The sequence below is a fragment of the Pocillopora verrucosa genome, chromosome 9 (genome assembly GCF_036669915.1).
Source record: "Pocillopora verrucosa isolate sample1 chromosome 9, ASM3666991v2, whole genome shotgun sequence".
NCBI lineage: Eukaryota > Metazoa > Cnidaria > Anthozoa > Scleractinia > Pocilloporidae > Pocillopora > Pocillopora verrucosa.
The window spans coordinates 1921129-1941969 of NC_089320.1; the positions used below are offsets into that span (position 1 = coordinate 1921129).

General features: G+C 39.4%; 3 protein-coding genes across 8 annotated transcripts in view; 1 reads left to right on the forward strand and 2 right to left on the reverse strand.

The window, feature by feature from the left end:
* The window catches only part of LOC131791449 (quinone oxidoreductase PIG3-like), a 5628-nt gene extending 2482 nt beyond the window's left edge, over positions 1-3146 (reverse strand). Inside the window, exons 1-4 of the mRNA XM_059108800.2 lie at positions 3089-3146; positions 1499-1777; positions 634-665; positions 1-338 (exon numbers count right to left, since the gene is read on the reverse strand). The exon at positions 1-338 is cut by the window's left edge and continues 7 nt beyond it. Of these exons, the coding sequence (XP_058964783.2) occupies positions 1-338; positions 634-665; positions 1499-1746 (618 nt within the window). The 5' untranslated portion in view covers positions 1747-1777; positions 3089-3146. The remainder of the gene's footprint in view (positions 339-633; positions 666-1498; positions 1778-3088) is intronic.
* A 915-nt stretch (positions 3147-4061) lies between these two features.
* On the forward strand, positions 4062-8474 carry LOC131791401 (pseudouridylate synthase 7 homolog). The gene is made up of 6 exons (XM_059108739.2): positions 4062-4697; positions 5037-5546; positions 6023-6327; positions 6784-6859; positions 7444-7699; positions 8210-8474. Exons 1-6 carry the CDS (start codon positions 4289-4291, stop codon positions 8460-8462), a joined length of 1809 nt encoding a protein of 602 aa, XP_058964722.2. The 5' UTR covers positions 4062-4288; the 3' UTR covers positions 8463-8474.
* Positions 8475-8817: 343 nt separating this feature from the next.
* Positions 8818-19649, reverse strand: LOC131791402 (short-chain collagen C4-like). 6 transcript variants are annotated; one of them, XM_059108742.2, is made up of 6 exons: positions 19629-19649; positions 14283-14643; positions 12127-12263; positions 11638-11709; positions 10361-10549; positions 8818-9906 (listed from the first exon to the last, which is right to left on the reverse strand). In XM_059108742.2, the coding sequence occupies exons 2-6, from the start codon at positions 14597-14599 to the stop codon at positions 9407-9409; spliced, it is 1215 nt and encodes a 404-aa protein (XP_058964725.2). In that variant the 5' UTR covers positions 14600-14643; positions 19629-19649; the 3' UTR covers positions 8818-9406. The 6 variants fall into 6 exon arrangements, with proteins under 6 accessions (XP_058964725.2, XP_058964726.2, XP_066027923.1 ...); XM_059108743.2 differs by lacking the exon at positions 19629-19649 and adding an exon at positions 15227-15481; XM_066171826.1 differs by lacking the exon at positions 19629-19649 and adding an exon at positions 15197-15481.
* Positions 19650-20841: the final 1192 nt, after the last annotated feature.

The window sequence follows — 20841 nt, forward strand, 5'->3', positions numbered from 1 at the left end:
AACACTTTCTATCCAGTTGGAAAAATCTCCTGTCTTATAGTTAAAGCCTCCCTTGGCTCCAAGTGACTCTGCCATTTTGATCTTTTCCTCTGAGCCTGCAGTCACATATGGCTGTGCTCCAGCCACTAGTGACAGCTGCACCAGTGCTGTTCCAACACCACTGCCACCAGCATGAATAAGCACTACATCACCACTCTCAACTCGCCCGAGAAAGTGCAGGAGCTGATATGCTGTTAGCCATGCTTCAGGAATGGCTGCCGCATCAGAAAGTTCAAGAGAATCAGGTGCAGGCATGACAAGGACCTCTTCAACAGCAACATATTCTGCATACCCCCCTCCTGGTAAATACAACACAAAACGTTTAACGTTGTAAATGGCCTAACCTGGGCTTGAGATAACAGAAATTCATAATATGTTTATCTCTATTTAGCAGTGAAAAGGACAGGGGTTTGTGACGAGTTAAGTAAAACTGCAGATGAGTCTTAGTAAGAGAACTTGTGCGAAGACTGACCGAATTAGAGCGTTTCTTGAGATCAACTAGGGGGCATCATGGGAGCATCAAAGCAAATATTTTGTTGGCTTTAATATAACTTGGTTATGAGCAGAATTTGACTAGGAAAACACGTTCATCACCTGGTAACAAAGCCATAACCTTGTCACCTTGCCTGTAAAAGGAAAATAAAAGCATCAGCACCCTAAAAAATTATCACAAGGTCTCTTTTTTTAATGTTGTTTTTATCAGGCAGCTCTTTTTGCGGTTGTCTGTAGTCCAAATCGTGACTTCGAGGTTATTCTCAGAAGAATTTAGTTGGTAAGTTATCGTGTCAACTTTGTACAGGAATATCATAATACGTTGTCAAAACCGTATTTGCAGGCACATTACCCTCCTGAAAACGGTATAGGGCTACTGTGTTATGAGTTCAAGTATTAAAGTAGCTATAGTTTGTATTCGTTTAAGAAAAAGTTAGCCCCTTATTTTCAAGATCACCATGCATCTGTATGTCTGTTGTGAGCTTTTCCATCTTAAACCGTTTTTGTCCCTTTTTGCTTTTTGATTGCCTCATTCGTGTGTTTAGATGCAACCGAACTAACACCGAAGCAAGTTAACTATGGTTTCTTGACTCCATCTTTCAAAGTTTAATGTACAATGCTACGCAAAGAGAATGCAAACATACTTCGTTGGAAAAATTCGTCAATTGTCCTCCCCCTATTCCCACAATGTCTTTTATGCAAAGCCAACTGGTTTTTTTTAGATCTTTCAGTAATTTTTTCTAAGTGGTTGTAGGACAACCACTGCGCTTCATCATTGAAGCGAGCTTTTATCGTTGCTGTTGAAGGAATGCAAGCTTAAATGATACGCCTTGCAATTCAGAAAAAATGATACCTCTCGACATTTCTCCGAAGAAGTGAGGGAAATTCATTTTGTACAGTCATTTTTGTTATTTATTTGAACTTGGTTACTTGACGGTTATCACATACTAAACCACAAGCAACTTACTTCCATGTCCCAGCACATTCGCCACCGACCTCTTCGATCACACCAGATACCTCAAGCCCCAGAATGTCGGGTTGCCCAGGAGGTAGAGAAGGAGAGGGATAGAGTCCTCGTCGTTGCAGAGTGTCCGCTCGATTCAGCGCTGTGTATTCCACGCGGATTAGCACTTGAGTTTTTCCGGCCGTCGGCTTCGGGGCTGTACCGAGATAAAGGTTCTCAACGCCACCGGTTTTATAAAGAACTGCTTTCATGCTTGTGAACGTTTGTATACGGATGTGATATCTAAAGAGGAGAAAAACAAACTTTCTCAGCTAAGTCCAATAATTTTTGGCTGCATGTTAAATAAAATAAATAGTGATGTTGACTGCATTTCTACCTAAAACAAGTTAAGGAAAGAGTGAATTTGATAATTTTGGCCTGCTTCCAACTAAACTCCTTAGGACCAATCCTTTTAATCTTCCTCGATAGGGTCCCTACATACTCCAGTTTGCTCAAAAATATTTCGGTCAATCGCGTGACTTAGGCTGATATTAATAATTGTCATGAAAGGGTCAGAAATAAATTAGACACGGAACCATGAAGATTAATTTAATTATCTCGCTCGGTTGGGTAACTCGTTCGACATTTCTTATAATCAAAACAAAGATGTTTTTCTAAGTGACAGCAGAGAAGCTCTGCTTTCACTATACTTTCAAGCTTTCTTTCATCATGACTGATCAAATGTTACAAAAGTAACTAAGGCATGTCTGCAAGGTGAATAATTCGGCCACAGATATTAACAGCGTGGGATCATATTTTCAAATTGACCGATGCATGACAAAAAATGTGCCATTCATTGTTATTCAAAAATACATCCAAGATGTAAATGAGAATGGACGCGGTTCTCTGCAACCCTTGCCTCGGCACAGAGCGAAAAGTATTGATTTTCCCTTACGATTTACTTTTGATCTGTATTTTGAATATCAAATGAAGGAAACGTACTTATAGAGAAAATGGCGCCTAGTTTCAAAACCCGTGCAGGCCTGAATTTCTTCAGGCCGTATTTTTACTACTGCTTAAGCAGTGATCATTGCTGCGAAGATGGCTTCCATATTGGCTTGGCTTCTACATTCACTTCTTTATTTGCAGTTCACATAAATGATTTTCGTATACTCACAGTCATTGATTCATCACTTTACGGGTTTATTGCAAACCAGTACAATAATCAGCTCCCAGTTGGCATGTCAGCTCACTAGTAAAGCGCTGCACCGGTATCGCAGAGGCCATGGGTTCGAATCCCGTATAGGCCTGAATTTTTTCAGGGCTTATTTTCACCACAGCTTAAGCAGTGTTGATTGCTGCGAAGATCGATTTCGTTTTCAGATCTGATCAAGTTTTTATCCCTTGTCATAGGTGTAAAAAAAGACTTAAAATTGACCAAGATTTTTGAGCTGAAACTTCAGTCATCGAAATTTGAAAGGCCGCAGATTAGATTGCATAAAATTACGTTGCCTTCAGAGAAGCTAGTTGTAAATTAAAGCGCTTCAAAGCACTCCGATTATCTGGATATGTCGAAACAAATGTTCCACACAATAAAGATCCTCGATCGCTTACCTTGCTATGTCTAATGTGCCAAGCTTTTCCAAAGCTGCTCTTATCGTAAAAATCAACACTCGGTATACAAAAACATGCAATGATGGTACGAGCTCTGTGATTGGTTCAAAAGGGTCGTGCCCAATCTTCTCCGGAAAGTTTTGTTGTAACTTTCAAGAGGCTAAACTGTATTCAGAATTGCAGGTGTTTGAATTAAAGATTCAGCACGATTTGACATCTTACATTGGAAACGGATCAAAATCATTTTAGCTGGAAAGTGTTGAAGTGGATTCGAATCATGACAAAAACACAATAAATAAAAAACCGTCGCATATGCCTTGTTGTGCATGTTCTCTGTGCAGGGTTGAAAAATACTTATTGCGCAAATAAACAAACAAATAAAAGACTAAATTAATAAACAAAGGCCTGGAGTCTAAGGATAAAAACCTACCGATTATTGAGATTATTCAGAGAGAGAGAAAGAGAGATATGTGCGGGTGATCATTGTAATAACACTATACTCTCGTTCAGCGTACAACGAGAGAACTTTCCGTCAAAGTTTTTCGGTTGAGGTGGTGACGAAGTCTACCTGATCCCCTCCTCTCTTCCCCTCGAAGGAATTATTTAGTGTAAGGATCGCAACAGATAACTGCATGTCTACTTTAAAATCAGCACAACAGCTGGGAAGCTGAGCTACTCTTACGCTCGTTAAAAGCAGGCCATGGCTGCCGGTTCGACTATAAACCGCCAGTCAAGGACCTGTGAGTGCAGTTATTACATATTTTTATATAATTTTTTTTTCTTTCCCTTCTTTTTATAGAAACTTCAAAGCAGCTCGATGTAGAAGGCAGCTCAAATTCTTCCTTCTCTAGGCTCCTTTGACTTACTAAAGCGGGCAATCGATTAGAGATAAATGACGATGGTTTTACTTGAAGGAAAAACTCGCAAGTGTTAGTGTTGCTTTTGCATGCAGGCTCAGATTTCAAAATGGCGGACGAAATCGATGATTGTAACCTAGATGAACCTAAATTTAAACGCCCCAGAATTAATTCAGAATCACTGAAAACGGGGGAAACTAGAGATGCTGGCCAGTCAGATAAAGGTGAAGTTGAAAAACAAGGAAACTGCGATCAAAGAAACGAGACCGATGGAAAACTTCGAAGTGAAATTGTTACTGGCGTAAAGCACGTGCTTCATGAAAACCCAGAAGAGACTGACGAAATGAAGGCAAATATAGGGCAAGGGAAAGATTCATCGATTGAGGAAGCATCTGAAGATGACCCTGATATCTTAAGAAATACTTGTGCTTCGGAAAAGGACGTAGGAATTTTAGAATTCGTGTCCAACTTACCCGGATTTCACGGAGTCCTGAAACAGAGATACACGGATTTCATCGTCAGAGAGAGGGACCTTCTGGGAAATCTTGTGCGACTATCAGATACATCTTTACCTCGGAAAGAAAAGAACAAAGACTTTGGACTTGATGTTTTAAGTGAAGAAGAGAAAGAGAAAATTCAGCAAGTTATTGATGATAAGGAGAAGAAAACCCTTGCGACTTTATCTCCTGATGACGACAAAGACCATAGAAGATTGGTTCACAGAACCATTAGAGAAAACTTTGCTTTTTTAGGTTAGGTGATTGATTGTTGTAGCTGGGAAATATAAATCATTCTCATCATGTGTCATTTCATTCAGAAATGTTAATGGGTGTAGGGGCATAACCAGGATTTTTCCTGGAGGTGACACTTTGTCAAACAGAGGGCACTCACCAGATTTTAATTTTGTCTTCCATGTGGTGTTTTAGGTAATGTGACAAAAGGCTTATGAATGGGGGTCATTCATAAGCCTTAGGTGGGTGACTTATGGTGGGAGGTTTAGTGGATTTTTGTCAGCCAACCCTAGAATGAACTGTCAGTATTATTCAATGCAACCTTCAAAATCAAAACTCACTGCTCTTAATTACTTTTAGATAGCGACACAGTTGATGTGGGAAACCAAAAGGCGGTCAGAGTATTTCATAAGCGTGATTCTAGTGGCAGGCAAAGAAACAGCCGATGGCCATCAGAAATTGAGAATTATTGCTGGTTTGTTCTTTACAAAGAAAACAAAGACACCATGGATGCAATCAATTTGTTGAGCAAACTTCTCAGAATCAAGGCAGGAATTTTTGGTTACGCTGGAACCAAAGATCGTAGGGCAGTTACCACCCAGCAGGTGTCTGTGTACAGAGTCAGGGCTGAACAGTTGCAGGAATTAAACTCAAGTCTTCGCAACTTGTGTCTTGGCAACTTCCAGTATTGCAAAGAGCCTCTTAAACTTGGCTCTTTATCAGGGAATCATTTTATTATCACTCTCAGGAATGTTGTTGGGGATCACAGAGAGATAGAAGAAAGTCTAAAATCACTTAAAATCAATGGTTTTATAAATTACTTTGGATTGCAAAGATTTGGAACAACCTCAGTCCCAACACATAAAATAGGTATGTATACAATATGCCATTTATTTAAAGTTTTATTTTGTTTTCCACATTGGTTAAATGCATACATGACATGGGAGAACCTTTTTTTGTGGTGGTGCAGTTAGCCACTCTACCCCACTCTACCTGTATGGAGCAATTTTTGAATTGAGAGGGTATTTTATTGGTTTGGACAACTTTGTTCTGTGATTGGTTGAAACATCTTGTGCCATTCTCACAACCCATCAGGTGCAAAACCAAACTAATCACTTCTTTGTTACTTGTGTTTTCATTGTGCCTGATTTTGATTTGAGTTGTTAATGGCTTCTGATGATGCTAACCTTTGTTAATATTGGCAATTGGAAATTTGTATTGGTTTTTCAACACAGTTGAAAACTGCTCTGCCAAGGAAGGAAAAAAGTAACTTGTCCAACATTTATGCAATCCAAATGTTTGATCAGTTCTTTAGTATGCCTATTTTGACTGTCTAATTGTCACAGGCTGTGCATTGCTTCTCAGTAACTGGTCTGAGGCCATTGATCTTCTTCTTAATCCACGTTCTGGTGAGTCCGATGACCTCATAGCTGCTCGACAACACTGGAAAGACACCCATGATGCTAAGGAGACTCTGAAAAAACTTCCCAAAAGAAAGGGTATTGAGAGTGATCTTTTACTTGGCCTTGTGAGGCATGGACCTTCAGGTTTGGTGAAAGCCTTGCAGTCTATCTCCAGGAACACTAGACTCATGTATGTCCATGCATATCAAAGCTATGTATGGAACTACGTAGCATCAAAGCGCATTAAGGTATTCATATTTGTTATTAACACTGTATGCATCTTTCGCAATTCTTCATTCAAACTCAATCTCATAGTCACTACCCCATTACCGGGTAATTATTCCGAATTGGGGAAATATCACGAGGAAACATCGAAAACTTGAAACATTACTGAGAGTCCTACCCCACTTTTTTCCACGTACAGGAGCTGGATGTGATTTCCATGAACTGGGTCCACTACGAATCTGATAATCAGTTTCAATCTAGTGATTGGCTCCTTACCTCCAACCTCTCTGTCGATAGCCGAAAATGAATGTCAAACCATTCGTCGTTTTCCTTACTAAGTCAAATTTGTTGCTTGTTCTCTTTCCTGCGAGGTTCTTTTTCCCTAGCGAGGTTTGAAAGCTATGCGTGATATGTGGGCAAAGAGAATTCTTTTTTACATGTATACGCGATTAGATGTCTTGTTTTGATTGAATTTTCAGGAACACGGAATGAAGCCAATCATTGGCGACCTGGTTGTGGCTTCAAAATCAACGGCATCATGTTCTTTAGACACAGGTGAATTGTGAATGCCACCATGAACCATTCATGCACATTTTCTTTTTTTCTGCAAGCAATTCCCTGCACATCAAACTTACCTCTTCGCTGACGTGCTCGTCATGTAGGTGTTACTCAGTAGCGTTCAAGCAACTCAGGGACTGAAATGAAATCTCAAACTTCCAATCAACTTTGGCGAAAAAAACTGCTGTTTTTGCTCATAGTATTCGAATGAAAATAAATGCCGTTAGAAGTCACATACGTATGCTCTATATGAGTATTAAGTATGTACGTCGTGTAATACGCATATATGCATAAGCATATGTTCACAATCATGTACGTATCACGTGTATGCTCTAAGCTGATAATACGTTGTTTGTCTCGCGTACGTGCGTGTGTGCTCATACGTACGTGAATACGCGTTCGCACTCAATTACAGACGTGCGTCGATGTGTCAGACGTTGCGTCGATGCTTCCTCACGTAGTTGCGTCAGTTCGTCAGTCTGCAAGGGCGTCAGTGTGCAGGTGCGCAGGTGCGCAGGTAAGGAGGTTTGGACGCGAGGACGTAGGTTAGTTAGCTTGACTTTTTTCGTTTAACATTAAAGGCACTTCAGGGCCGCAAGACACCGTTGAATTTATTTCCGAGCCAAGCAGGACATCGGTTACCGTTCTTACCAGGGATTTGCTGGAAACAGGTCAGTTCACAATCCATGACGTTGTTCTTCCACTTCCTGGATACGACGTTGTTTACCCTGACAACAGCTTGAAAGATGAGTACAGAAAAATAATGGCCAGCGATGGACTGGACATTGACAACATGAGGCATAAAGTGAAGGATTACGCTCTGTCAGGCGCTTATCGGTGAGTGTCTTTCAAAAGATTTTTTCTCCTCAGCGTTACCTTATTTATTTTTTAAAGATTTTCTGGAGAGTTTATCGGTCGATCGGGCCTGTATTTCAAAGTCTGTAATGGCTCTTGGCTCTCCCATGAAGGACTCTTGTTCGTGGCAGCGACTGTCAAAGCCGAGTTATTTTGGGATCGTCAGTGTCATGAATCGCTCTTAAAACATTTAAATGGAAAACAGTTTGTAACGCTGATGTTTTCTTCCGCTCAGTTGTTAGAGCGTTAGTTTTTGTTACCCAGACCTTGAAATTAAAACGTTTGAGCTGTGACTGAGGGATTATGTAACATTTTATTTTACATTTCATAATTTTTTACAATTTTTGGCAGCGCACGCATCAAACTACGTAGTTTTGTTGTTCGGTTACCTGCAGTAAGTTGACAGTTAGTCTAATTTTCAAGTTGTGAACTTCAAGCATAAAAAGTACTTTCGCATCACCCATTTCAATTTTAATTATTTGTGCCGTACAGGAAATTACTCGTCAAGCCGAGCCTAATGAGCTGGCGCTGGTTGCGTTACAATGACGTCAAACAACCGTTGGTTGTAACCGACAAGGAAGCTCTTTCTGGTGCCCTGGAGCCTGAGTCAGTTCCAGACGGAAAGTACTGGGCGCTGCAATTGGAATTTACACTACCTACCTCAACTTACGCTACAATGGCCTTGCGTGAAGTTCTGAGGAGTGATACGTCATCTGCTTATCAGTCTACTCTTAACCAGGAATGAGGCTCGAATGCACAGATTTAAAAAGCTTTAAACTTCAGAGACACAAAAGGGCCTTTGTTACGTGAGCACCAACCACAGATTTGGTCCGGCGTGTGTTAGCTCTGAAAATGTGATTAACTTTTGTATCATTTCTTTGTCTGACCTATGATGAAATTTGAAACTAGGACACATACGTTGATCACTCTTGAAGATCATAAGGTGAATATTTCTGTAAGACGGCCTTGTAGAAGGAAAAGACGGTTTAGATTTTCCCTCCTATAGACTGCGGAAGAATATCTTATGTTAGATCAACTTTCAAATTGGCAATTTTTTTGGCCATGTACTTGTATCAATAAAGTGAAGTGGCTTTTACAACTTCGGTTGCATAGCGTTTAATATTCTGTCGTGTATGTTGTGCCAACATCGTGTCACAAGAGCATGACCAGTAGGTAATGATATTTTTAAACGAAAAATAAAAGAAAGAAAACCAAGCGAAATTTTTGTCATAGTTTTCAACGATTTACAACCGGTGACACGTTTGTTACTCTCGCGAATTCGATCAATCGTGACCTGCCACGACATATTTACACTGTTCATGCTTCCTTGTTGTGGCATTAGATATTTGGATGACCTTGGTCAACGGACCTTCGTCGATTAACAAGTTATTAAATCTGAATACAATTTTATCCTTTAACTTCGATAATATTTGGTTACAATAACGACTGCTTCCTTTACGATTATATCTCACAGTATATACTTGATGTGTTTTTTTGTTACGATTACACGACCGGTTTTCAAAGGTCTCGCTTGTTTAAAGGTGGTAATTAAAATAATTTGCACATTTCTGGATTGTCTGTTGGTGGTTTGTTGCAATTTTTTAGCGTTGCAACGGACGGAACATAAAAAAAACCTCTTAAAACAGGTAACTACTCAGCGCGGCTTGTTTTATCATAATTGCCATTTTACTACATTGTGCATACTGCGCATGTCAGTTCCCAGTCCTGCTCGTAATCCGGGCAAGGCAACACTCCACACTGTCCTTGTACTGACGTTAGTAAAGCTTTCCCGGCTTGTCTTTTGTTGGAGGGCACTTTTACTCCAGTAGCATCAGCGTCAACACAAATGTACTCAGGTCTCGTGTTGTTGTTGGTGTCCGTCATAAGATACCCATGGTACTCGCGGGTCCAAAATCCATTCGGGCACACATTCCTTCCAGGAATCATCATTGAGGATCCTCTTTGTCGCACGCGACACATAGCGCATGGGACACCAAGGTAACTAATATGAGGTCCACTGCGGCCTCTCCTCATAAAAAGATCCTCCACGTGACCATACTTTACGCCAAAGAGGGGCGCCCTCGAGTTGGACCCCGACGAAGGGCTCTTGAGGTAAAGAGGATTGAGAGGCATGCACAAATAGTCGGCTCCTCCGCCCTCTCCTGTTGGGCGCCACCCAGCTACTCGGCCTGAGACACAATCGATGAAAAAAGCCTCAATCATGAAGTAAGAACCCAATAGATGCCAACAAAATGATAGCGGATAAATTATAAAATTAGACAGGAGTATATGGGTTCTGGGAATCGTGTGGATTCTGGAAAAGTGCCAAGTAGTTACTAGGCCTTGAAAAAGCATTCAAACGAGAATCCAAATATGAAAAACTAGGCCTTATTGGAGCTGTAACAAACATTTGATTGCTGAGTGAATATTCTTACTTTTTTAAATTGGGCCTCCTAATTAGGTGATGTAAGTTCAAAGTGCAAATTCACAGCTTTACACAGTTTTGCCCAAACCGCATCGTACTTTGGTATTTCTTCACTGTTCTTTGTATTTCGGCTGTACTGAGATGTTCAACACAATCACAACTATATTAAGTTTTACATCTTCTTTAGTGGCAATACTTCTTCGAAAGTTTAAACATACCTTCATAAACTAGTTCAGCGCCTGTGCGAGATGGACATACACTACGTCCCCATCGAATAAACATGGAACTTCCTGAGGCTGTTTTTTGGGAACACGTCACAGGGTTGCCTGGGGGCCCCTGAGGGCCTTGTTTTCCTCTGTGTCCCTTTTGGCCTTGGTCCCCTTTTGGTCCTGTAGCACCATCTCTGCCTTAAACAAAACAAACCCAGCTGTAGTAGCTACTGGACATCCCTTGAGTGTCAAAACGATCTCCTTGGTGTTCCTCTCTAGTAATCCTTGACACCCAAAGGTCAGTACGCATGTTTTCCATACTGTTTTCTATACATTTCTTAAGCTGCTGACAAAGAAGTTTTGCTTAACAGTTAAGAGCTCCTGTATTTTTTGATCATTTCTATCATTCTCATGACCTTAATGTTTGATCTAGGGGTGATACTGTAAGGAGAAATTAGATGCTAGTCACTTTTATTGGTTAAAGGGTTAAGTATTAATTACAGCATTTCCGACATTTCTAACAATTCTCGCGCATTTTAAGACTATCTTCTGTGAGGAATTAAGACGTAAGAGGTTAGAAAGATATGAGAGCTCAAAAAAGGGCGACAGCAAACCAAGGAGGTACAAGAATGGCCGAGGATGAAGAAGATCAAAGGGTATCGTATGACGAGGCTTTTTTTTTCAAGTTGCCCATGCAATGGCGTAACTCCTTATTGTAATTGTAATTTCCGACTAAGTTTGTGGACTTCTCTTCGTTGGCTATGATTTCCTCGAGCTATGAGGCTAAACATGCCATTCTCTAATCCTTTCAAGTTAATAAGATGAAGTAACGTACTAATATTTTGATTAGTTAGTAGCTTCTTGTCGGTGTTATGTAGATTTACCGCGGTCATGTTTGGTTCTTAAAAAGGGTTCCCTAAATTTCTTAGCCAGTAATCAGCTAACAACCAGGCTGTAGAGTTTATCTGATCGAGGCCGCCCTTTACCTTACCCCGCACGCTAAGCTGATTTGCGATATTTTGCAGGCCGTGGGACACTAATCCGAATTACGTGCCATGAAAAAGATCTGTCTATGAGTCAAGCTCGCCCAGAAGTAATGGAAATCAGTGCGAAGTTTCAACAATGCAGCCCAGTTTGGAAGTGCCCAGAGTTGTTTCGGTTGTCCTCAACGAGAAGTTAAAACAGGAAATAGTAAATTGATATTGTTTTGCACCAAATTCCGAAAGAAATCAAAGTTCAGGTTAAAAAAGGCGCTCCACTCTTGGATGCAAATGAAGCCAACTTACCCGGCGATCCTTGCTTTCCTGGGATTCCATTTATCCCCGGTACTCCATCGCGTCCATCGATGCCGTCTCTTCCTACACTAATGAACACGAACACTGCGTCACAACTACAAGTTTTCTCAACAATTTTTCGCTCAGAAGAGAGAATTCTTTAGTCTTTCTTTGTTCAAGTCCGGCCTTCGTTTTCCTCAACGATTTGTTTGGTTATTCCTTCCTCGCTTCTTTTTTACGTAACTGCAGCTGTTTTTCTTCTTTTGTTCAATTTTTTATATAGTTTAATTGGTTTACTTGGCTAAGTATAATATTCTTTTATAATCATGTTCTCAAGTGGTAAGACAATTTTGATAAGCCTGTTTGTTCTAATGGGACTGTCAGCAGATTTAGAACCTATTCATGTCTTAACATACAGTTACGAAAGGAACATTCTGCCTCATTATGTAAAGAAAAAATGGTTAAAGTAAAGTAAGGCAACATAATCAGCTTACTACTCACCGTCTCTTCCAGTCGTTCCATCCTTACCATCATGTCCCGGTATCCCATTTTTTCCCGGAATTCCATGTCTTCCTTGAGGTCCCTGAACACAAAACGCTCCACCGTCATGCGCACTGAAATTTTTTGAAGCTGAAAAGCTGAAATTTAGAACAAGGAGACGAAAAAATGAGGTTATGAACAAGATCGTTTACACTTTCTTCGGTAAATGGTACAAGCCATTCTGATATATTCAACTTTGCACCACGTGTTAAGTGACATCCTTAAATTTTGAAGAAATCAATCAACCAGGTTAGTTTAGGCAGTGTTGACCGATGTTGTTGCACATGGAAACAACGCGTGGACTGTTGAATGGACTTTATGTATGTCATTGTTCAAAGCTACAGTGGACAAGAGTCTCGCTTAACTAGCCGGTAATCAGGAAAAGTGACGTTACCATGTGCTTGGTGTCGCTCCGCTTTCCGAGTAACATAAAATAAAGTCATTGAACCATTTTCTACTACGTTCATTGTAATTACAGTGGTTACTAGCAATTTTTCTTGTTTTACGAAGACTTGTTACTGATCTGATTCATCAATACATGCCTTCTTCTTATGTCTGTAAAATTTTGCAACTTACGGTCAAAACACAACACTGGTTGATAGCTCTTAAGGTGGTGATATTTTTTAGATATTCACCAGGCGTTTTAAAGATCTAATGTACATCTCTTAAAATAACAATTTTTTATGCATATTCTATGTGTTATTATGTGATATAATGTAGGATTTCTCTTTCGTCTCTGTAATTTTCGATTCGTCATTCATCCGAAAACTATGAGCTTCGTGCAAAAATGCACATTGGCGGCCCCGCAGTCAATGTGTCAATTTAAGTTCAGGTTGGATGTCAAGTGGGCAGCTGTTATTTTGAACAGTAGTGCAGAGAGTCGGAGATGGAAATATTTGGCTCTTTGTGTGGCCAACTGAATCATAAAAAACAAAACAAAAAAAAACAATGTACTATTACGATACATTTTAATCAACATTGTTTGTCAATGTGTATCAAAGCAATCTTAAGATAAATGAAGAAAGTAGTAAAATTACAAAGGAATAGTTTCAAATGAACAAGCTCAACTTTTTTTTGGAAAATTCAGTGAAGCATTTGGCTAAAAATCAAATAAACTTACGTGAACTATGTAAAAAAATAATCGTGAATATTTGTGTGGGAAGTAGTTTCAATTTTACCACTGTTATTGTTATGCTGTTGACTTCATGTTTGAATATGTGACCTTGACTAAACCTATATGCCCAGAATAATTCTTCATCAAATGACAGTTTTAGTGCACGAACACACTTTGATTAATACCGCTAATTGCTTTCTTTCTTTGATAAAAATGCAATCCCGTTAGTTCGTTTATGGAGATTACGGCTTTGCCTTAATTAATTACCTCTTCGCTTTGTAGCCGGAAAATTCGGGAACGTTGGAGATGGCGGTTGGTAGACTTTACTACGTGTATATTAATCCATCTTGCAGAGTTTGAACCTTTTTACTTTCAGGATTACGTATTGGGTTTTTAAAAAGTATCCTAGTGTGAATTCTACCTCCGTTTGGATTAACACGTGGATCGTTTGGTCCTCTGTGATATAACATGGAGACAATGTCCCAGGTGGAGGTCCTTACCTTAAACACCCGTCTCTCGTTATTGCCTTGTTCTAACCGTCGGGATTGTGAATGTAATACATTTCGATCTTAATCCCCTGGGGAATTTATGAGCTAATATCTGTCATCGATTAATGCAATTAAATTTCCCGTGATATTGATTTAACGATTAAGGCTCTTTTTTTAATTTGGATCCACCATTATATACAAAAATACTATAGTCATGCAGACTTAAAGTTGAACACGCACACGAAATTAAAACAAAAAGCTTACCGGTGGTGATCGGTTGTGTATTTGTGAGAGGGTCGTTTGTATATATCATAACAAGTTCAAGTTATTATAACTCAGTCAGTTGCATAATTGATTGGCATTTCAGCACTTTTAGAATTCGTCTGGTTGTATCTATCTATTCGATTTTTTACGATCGTTCTTGCTAATTGTCAGCGAGGGTTGGGCGAAACACGTTGATTAGTTGAGCCTGTTGAAAGATTACAGCTCTATTGACGATAACATCCTCTACTTACCGATTTTCCAAACTCTCCAGTCGCCGTAAGAGGTTGTTCATTCCTGCTAGGTCCGCTTGTCGCTTTCCACGAGAGGGAGCATTCTTTTGCTTCATATCATGAGTCCTCAACTGTACCTTTCTGTAGTCTTTGCCGTTCATGTAATCTTCAAGCTTGTCTAGCCTTTCAATGATATTCGTTAAACGATTGCTTAGCTGTACATGAAGGGCATATTGGGCCCAAATGTAGCTTACGATCACCACGATCTGAAGTGACTGCCAGAGTGACAGCGAAAGATAACGAGAAACGATCCACCGCAAAATTCCACGCGCCGTCATCCTCACCTCGTTTTTTGCTAACACTTTACTTCAATAAACTGACGCTGCGAAAAGGAAGGATAGAACTCGTTAAAGAAGAGTAAAAACAAGGCGACCATGTTTGAGTTTTGTCTCGAGTTCCTTTGTAAACTGTTTACTTATTTGTGTGCGAAGTATGCATTCCGCATAAACGTCACGTCGATAAACTCCGAAGACCGAGAATTTACATTCAGTCATGCAAATGACACGACAACCGAAGCGGAACCATAGCCCCTGCTGAAATTTCAATTACAAAACAACAGTCAATAGTCGTAGTGTAGTGGTAATAGAATACAAATACGCCCTGCTATTGTTAAAGCCCGTTCATGCCTAAAGTAGCCCTTCGTACAGGCTTTTATCTTTTGTTTGGTAATATAAATCGCACCTGGTGTAACAGCGGAGGAGAACATTCTTAACTGATCTGCCCAACGTGTACTGTCACATTGCCAGCGAATTTAAAAACATTAACATTTAAAGCCTCTTACCCTCGCTATTAATCTTGATTGACTTGTCCAAACTGTTTAGCCTTTTAATAGCGCGTAAACCAGAAATTTCAACATGTAACTTTTTATCCCTTACCACGTATGTATTTTTGGAAGGTGTGCTCACCGTCTGTTTTTGCCTTTTCCGTTGCGATAAAATTACCACAAAAACACCCGTGCAAGCGCTAAAGTCCATGCATCACATGTCCAAAGTGATTTGAATTCTTTGGGTCAACAAACTTGGCATTTCTGACGTTCAACCGGAGACTGGCAACTCTAGATTGCAGCTGTTTTTCCTTCGATTCCTTGAGTTTCTCTACGTCGAATGACAGAAAGGATTGAAAGGACTCTCAATAGTAATAAAAAGGTTTTGGCCTTTATGGATCGATTCCAATTTTTTCTCTGTTCTCGTTATGATAAAGGGTCTTCGACCGCGATTTGTCTCAAGTGAGAACATCGGGTTATGTTCATCCTGAAATGATGTCTACCCTTACAAGTGGTCCAAAAATTTTAACACGATGACGTATCAATTAAAACTACTTTAATTTACCATTGTTCCCAATGGAATTATTTTTCAGATCGACTAAATGCATGACGATGGACACTTTTTCTTCTTCTTTCGGTTTGTTCTTAAACTAGAAAGGCTTACTTATCGACAGACTTGCTAATTGGCTAATTTGTTCTAAGAGCCGGCTTCCTGTTATCCACAAGTCAGTTTCCATGTTTATCCAAGGTCATTGGATGGTACTGGTTTGACATGTGCGTGACTTTGATAAGAGAAGAAGGATTTTTAAACAGCGAGATGGAACCATTTTAACTTGACCTTGGGTTAACACTAGCCCTAAGCAGGAGGGGCTTTTCTCTAACTGTTGTATCTCAATTTTAATAGCCATTCACTTAAACTGCAATCCCATTAAGATCTTCGCTTATCACGTGAACTGTCTCGTCTGCTTAATGAAACTATAAATAGGTTTGAAATTTTTTGCCAGAAATTACCATCAGGAAAATAAGTGGTGCAACGGTCACGACAGATGAATCTCATCAGGCTGATATTAGGTGAACTTACGCTAGTATCCAATAACACTGTGGCGAAGGCGCTGTGGGATAAATATGGCCTGGGTTCGAATCGGCATCACGTAGTTATTGACCCAGATTTAAAATTGTGCTTGGAACATATTTTTGACGATAATTTCTTGAAGAGAGCAGAATCATTACTCTTAGGCCCTGCCAAGAGATTATGAAATGTTTTTAATCTCTTGGTCCTGCTTAAAAATTATTTCCGTATCAGATGATTGGTCTGCCATCAGTTTTTGTTCACCCACATTTCCATGACAAAATTTAAACGAACACATTCATTATAGTCATTTTTATTCATCGATCGTCTGACTGACTTCGTTTTGATGCTTGTGCCACCGAAAATACAAGCCTCTATAGAAACAAAGTTTAGTTGTGGGGTCGCTTGTCTAGACTGAATTGAGCATCTTATTAAGAAAAAGTTCATTGTAATGTCCTTGAACATTTATTTTCTAAGGCCGATGTTGTTGATAATTCAGACCTTGAACCCTTATTTTTTGTTTTTAGATCAAATGCGTGTTACAAGGCTATGAATGTTGTATTTGTTAAGTGTGTAGCATAATTTTAACGGTCAAATTATGATGCTATCGTCAACCTCTGCAGACCAGAGGCGGTATATTTGAGGACTTTAGACCTTACACATTCTATGCAGCCCACAGGAATGGCCGTCGTGTGGTGTTTTGATAGATAAAAATGCGATGATTACACCATTTCCTTGCCATTTATGCTCATTCCAAAATTTGAATTTATCAATTAATGAAAAATTCTTCTTGAGGTATGTGACATTTATCGCACAAAATTCACGGACAGATGTACACATTTTGTTTGCAAAACACGACACGACATATCCTCTATTTCTGACAATGTGAGTGCACGTTCTTTATTGCGTAGCGCAAGATGTGCGATTTACCTTGTATCATTTAAATGAATTCTTCTTTCGATGCATATCTGTTAAAGAGGAAGAATTATCATTTATATTATCATCAGGCAGGCTGGTGTATGAAGCCTTTTTTCACAATAGTTGAAACAGTCGATCCTTAAGAATGTGGAATGGTATTGCTTGCCCACCATCAATTTAAAAAAAAACAATAAAACGTCTCGTAGACTACCCAGAATTCCACACAGATCCACGACGACTATCCGTCATCAGTAACAGATCCGCGGAAAGGGCCGGGGCCCCGGAAACCCCCTTATCTCGTCAGAACCTAGAGTAATTTTTGCTTCTTGTTTTAAATCAAACTTCTTACCTCAGAAGGATCGCATATTGCTACCCAACTTGAGGTATTTAAAATTTACCATCTTCAAATGTTTCTTGCTTTTCCAGGCTGGTTCAAAGTTTGGACCTCCTATCAAAACTCCTGGATGCTACCCCGGTCCACGCATACCGAGGCTACAGCGGAGATTGCAACGCTAAGATTGGCCTCACGGCGCCTGAGATGATGCACGACTATAAGTTCTCACCACTGTTCAAGATTCGATCGACCGATAGTCACCAAAAATAAGACGTACACAATATGACATACATAGAATTATCTTCGCTCACGTTCTTTCCATCACCGCACATGGGAAAACGAAACAATTCCTCTCGTTTTAGACGTGCAATAGGAAATATAAGTCCGTCGAATTTTTGTTTTTCCTTTTCTTCAGCTTTCGCGTTTTTTGACTGAATTCATCGCGTTATCGCAGTACGCTGTATACTTCTCGCTTAAAAATTGGCTTGATAAGATTCTGTATTGAACCGCAATAGAAGAGATGGTCTTACTAAATACTGAAAGAAAAACTTACCTGATTGTAAATCAGGTTTCAACCGAACGTAATCGGTACCTCTTTTATAACAATGATGTAATAATGAATTCATAAAGCATTCATTCGAAATAGAACCGTGTGTCCTCAGAGGCCTTCAACATCTTCTATAACGAGGGTTTTGCAGAGGGAAACATCAAGTAAAGTACCCGTAAACCCACCATTTATTTTTAACTCGAGCCTCTCCTCTCTGCACAAGCCCAATCACTGAATTACTAAATGAAATTTAACGTGAAAAGAAGAAATGCACGTAATTAAACTCTTTTTGTGGCGTTCACCTTTAAGAAGAACCCATCCCTCCCTAGACACTGAAGTCGTAGAGTCTGTGGCAGTTTGCATGCCACCATCGCCCCCTTTGCTCTACGATTCTATATTGAGCATTGACACCTGGTGTGTTCGAGCACTTGTCTTAACTGTATTATAGCTGATCGCAGCTGTTGAAACAAAATGATAATCACTTGACCTCTTCAACATTGGGAACTGATAGACGCACTAGTGGTGTTTTAAGCAGAGATTGCTGATTGCAATTATCTATGAATAATCTAGTTGATCCTTAGTCCTTGTTACTTTGTACTGGTTTGGCTGATTTTCTGCTTATTTAAATTCCAAAAATCTTGCATGCGTGAGGTAATTACTACTTGCATTCGCGAAAAGATTAGATAGGCCGGTAAATTTAATATTCCGGTCTTTAAAAAAAAGAAGGTAAAAGACATGGAATGTTTAAAAAACTGTTTCTCTTTCAATTCTTGATACTTTCAAAAAACTGTAATGCGATTACGCGACCAAAGAAAAAAAATTTTTCGGGAATTAAGGAAGTTTTTTTGCGTCAGACACCCTTAAATAGCGGTCTATACAAACCGCCAAACAATAACTGTCAGCAAGTCTAGCTTAGAATACCATGTGTCACTAAAAAGAGTATGAATGATTTATGAATTAAATTGTCTTCCTTGATTAAGTGGAACATCCAAGGGGGTGGAAGATTCTTTAGATTTATTCCTAAAATTTTCATTCCTAGTCTACCTTGTATCTCGCTTAGGAAACACTGCATTCTTTTTTGGTCCTCAAAAATGCGTTCATGATTTCAACAGGGGCCGAGGAAAAGGCAAAGAAATTGGGGTTTGCCTTAGCTTCAATTACCTGTACTTCGCAATACTTATGATTCCTTATAGTTTACAGCTGGTGGGAACACCAGAGGTTACTTTACAGGAATATATACTTTCAAAAGTTCAAACTGTTAGGGTTTTTTTCTTCTTTAAACTCTCTTGTCAAGGAAAAGAGAGCAGCTAACTTGGAAACTCTGGGTAAGAATTGACAGAAAAAGCGGACGAACAAAATACCCAAGAAGAGCAAGTAGAGGGAAAGAAAATCACAAGGCATGCAATATGAATAGGTAACAAGAAAATGTACAAAGTTGTCCTTCTTTTCTTTTCGCTTTTGGGAAAGTGTAGTTTTGTTAGCCTTATTGCTAAAACAAATTGACTCGAGAAGATTCAGTTTTGGAACATCGGATGGATCAGATTTCCTCTCCAAAGTGTCGTATTTGTCCACCACAAATATGAAATCTTTCTTTTTTTAAAAAAAAGCTGCAACTAAATGTTAAAAAAGAAAGGAAAAAATGATTGCAAACGGTTTCAAAAGACTGAGAAAAATACCTCTTTTAGCGGGAAACCTTGCGTCTTCTAAGGCCTTCTAACTCTTCTTTGACGTGGCTCCTTTAGAGGAAAACATCCAGTAGAGTACCTTAATCCCTTAATCTACTTAAAGAACAGATTCCATGTTGTTGCCGCGGGTCTTATCAGTAATAAATCAATGATGACTTAAAAACGTGGTATGGGTAAAAAATTTGCACACGAGGCGCAATCTTGTGTGTCACTGATTTTTCTGACCACATTTTGACATCTTCTGTGATTTCTTATTGAAAAGAGGCACGAAACACGGAACCTTTTTTTTTTAATGTAATAAAGGAGCAAAATTTGAGAAACGCTTTAAGTAATGACGCCTTCTATGCACTGCACGTAATATTCCGTTAGTATACACAACAGTCTCAAAAACCCGACTGCAGTTATCAAGAAATGATATATAGTTCTGAAAAGAGGAGAAAACAGGGCATATAACCCTATTTGGTAGCATTTACCATTTTTCATTTGTTAAAAGACTGGAGTCGGAGAGCCTTCGTATCATTGTTCATCCCAAACTCACCTCATATTGCGCCACAAGTCCTTTCCAAGCATTGATAACAGATCTGTTCGAGTGCTTATCATAAGTGTACTAGAGTGGATCACAGCTGTTAAAACAAACCGATAACCACTTGACCTCTTCATTATCAGGAAGCATTTTTGCACTTGTGACAAATATCCCCACGTTTTTAACACAGTACTGATTACTATAATCTGTGTCTGATCTGTAATTTGTCCTCAACCCTCGTTACTTTGTAGTGGTTTGATTGTTCTCCTGCTGTTTTAAAATGCAAAAAATCTTGTATTCGTGACGCAGTTTCTATGCCCTTTAACAGTAGATCCATGGCCAAGTAATTTAATCTTCTTGTCAAAGAAAAAAAAAAAGAAGAAGAAATTTGGCCAAAAAGGGTAAAAGGTGTAAACAAACCGGCGTTTGCCTTTCATGTCCCGTTACCTTGCGAGAACCATAATCCGATTAAGCAAAAAAAAAAAAAAAAGAAAAACTGAAACTTTTGGCGGAAGTTAATGATGTAATTGGCGTGAGCCACCCTTAAACGGCAACCTCGCCAAACCGCCAAACGATTGCTGTCAGCGAGTCAAGCTGAACCAGAAGCAATTTAATGCTACTTGTCACTAGTGTAGGTACAGATGATTTATGAAATCGCTTTCCCGCACGAAATTTAGGGCT

Excerpts from the sequence above, each read along its gene's own strand:
- LOC131791401 (XM_059108739.2), top strand. The coding sequence starts at position 4,289 with ATGAAGGCAAATATAGGGCAAGGGAAAGATTCATCGATTGAGGAAGCA. Across the intron at positions 6,860-7,443 it reads ATCATGTTCTTTAGACACAG|GCACTTCAGGGCCGCAAGAC; the intron begins GTGAATTGTGAA and ends TTAACATTAAAG. Across the intron at positions 7,700-8,209 it reads GCTCTGTCAGGCGCTTATCG|GAAATTACTCGTCAAGCCGA; the intron begins GTGAGTGTCTTT and ends TGTGCCGTACAG.
- LOC131791402 (XM_059108742.2), bottom strand. The coding sequence starts at position 14,599 with ATGACGGCGCGTGGAATTTTGCGGTGGATCGTTTCTCGTTATCTTTCG. Across the intron at positions 12,264-14,282 it reads CTGGAGAGTTTGGAAAATCG|CTTTTCAGCTTCAAAAAATT; the intron begins GTAAGTAGAGGA and ends TCTAAATTTCAG. Across the intron at positions 9,907-10,360 it reads CGCTGAACTAGTTTATGAAG|GCCGAGTAGCTGGGTGGCGC; the intron begins GTATGTTTAAAC and ends ATTGTGTCTCAG.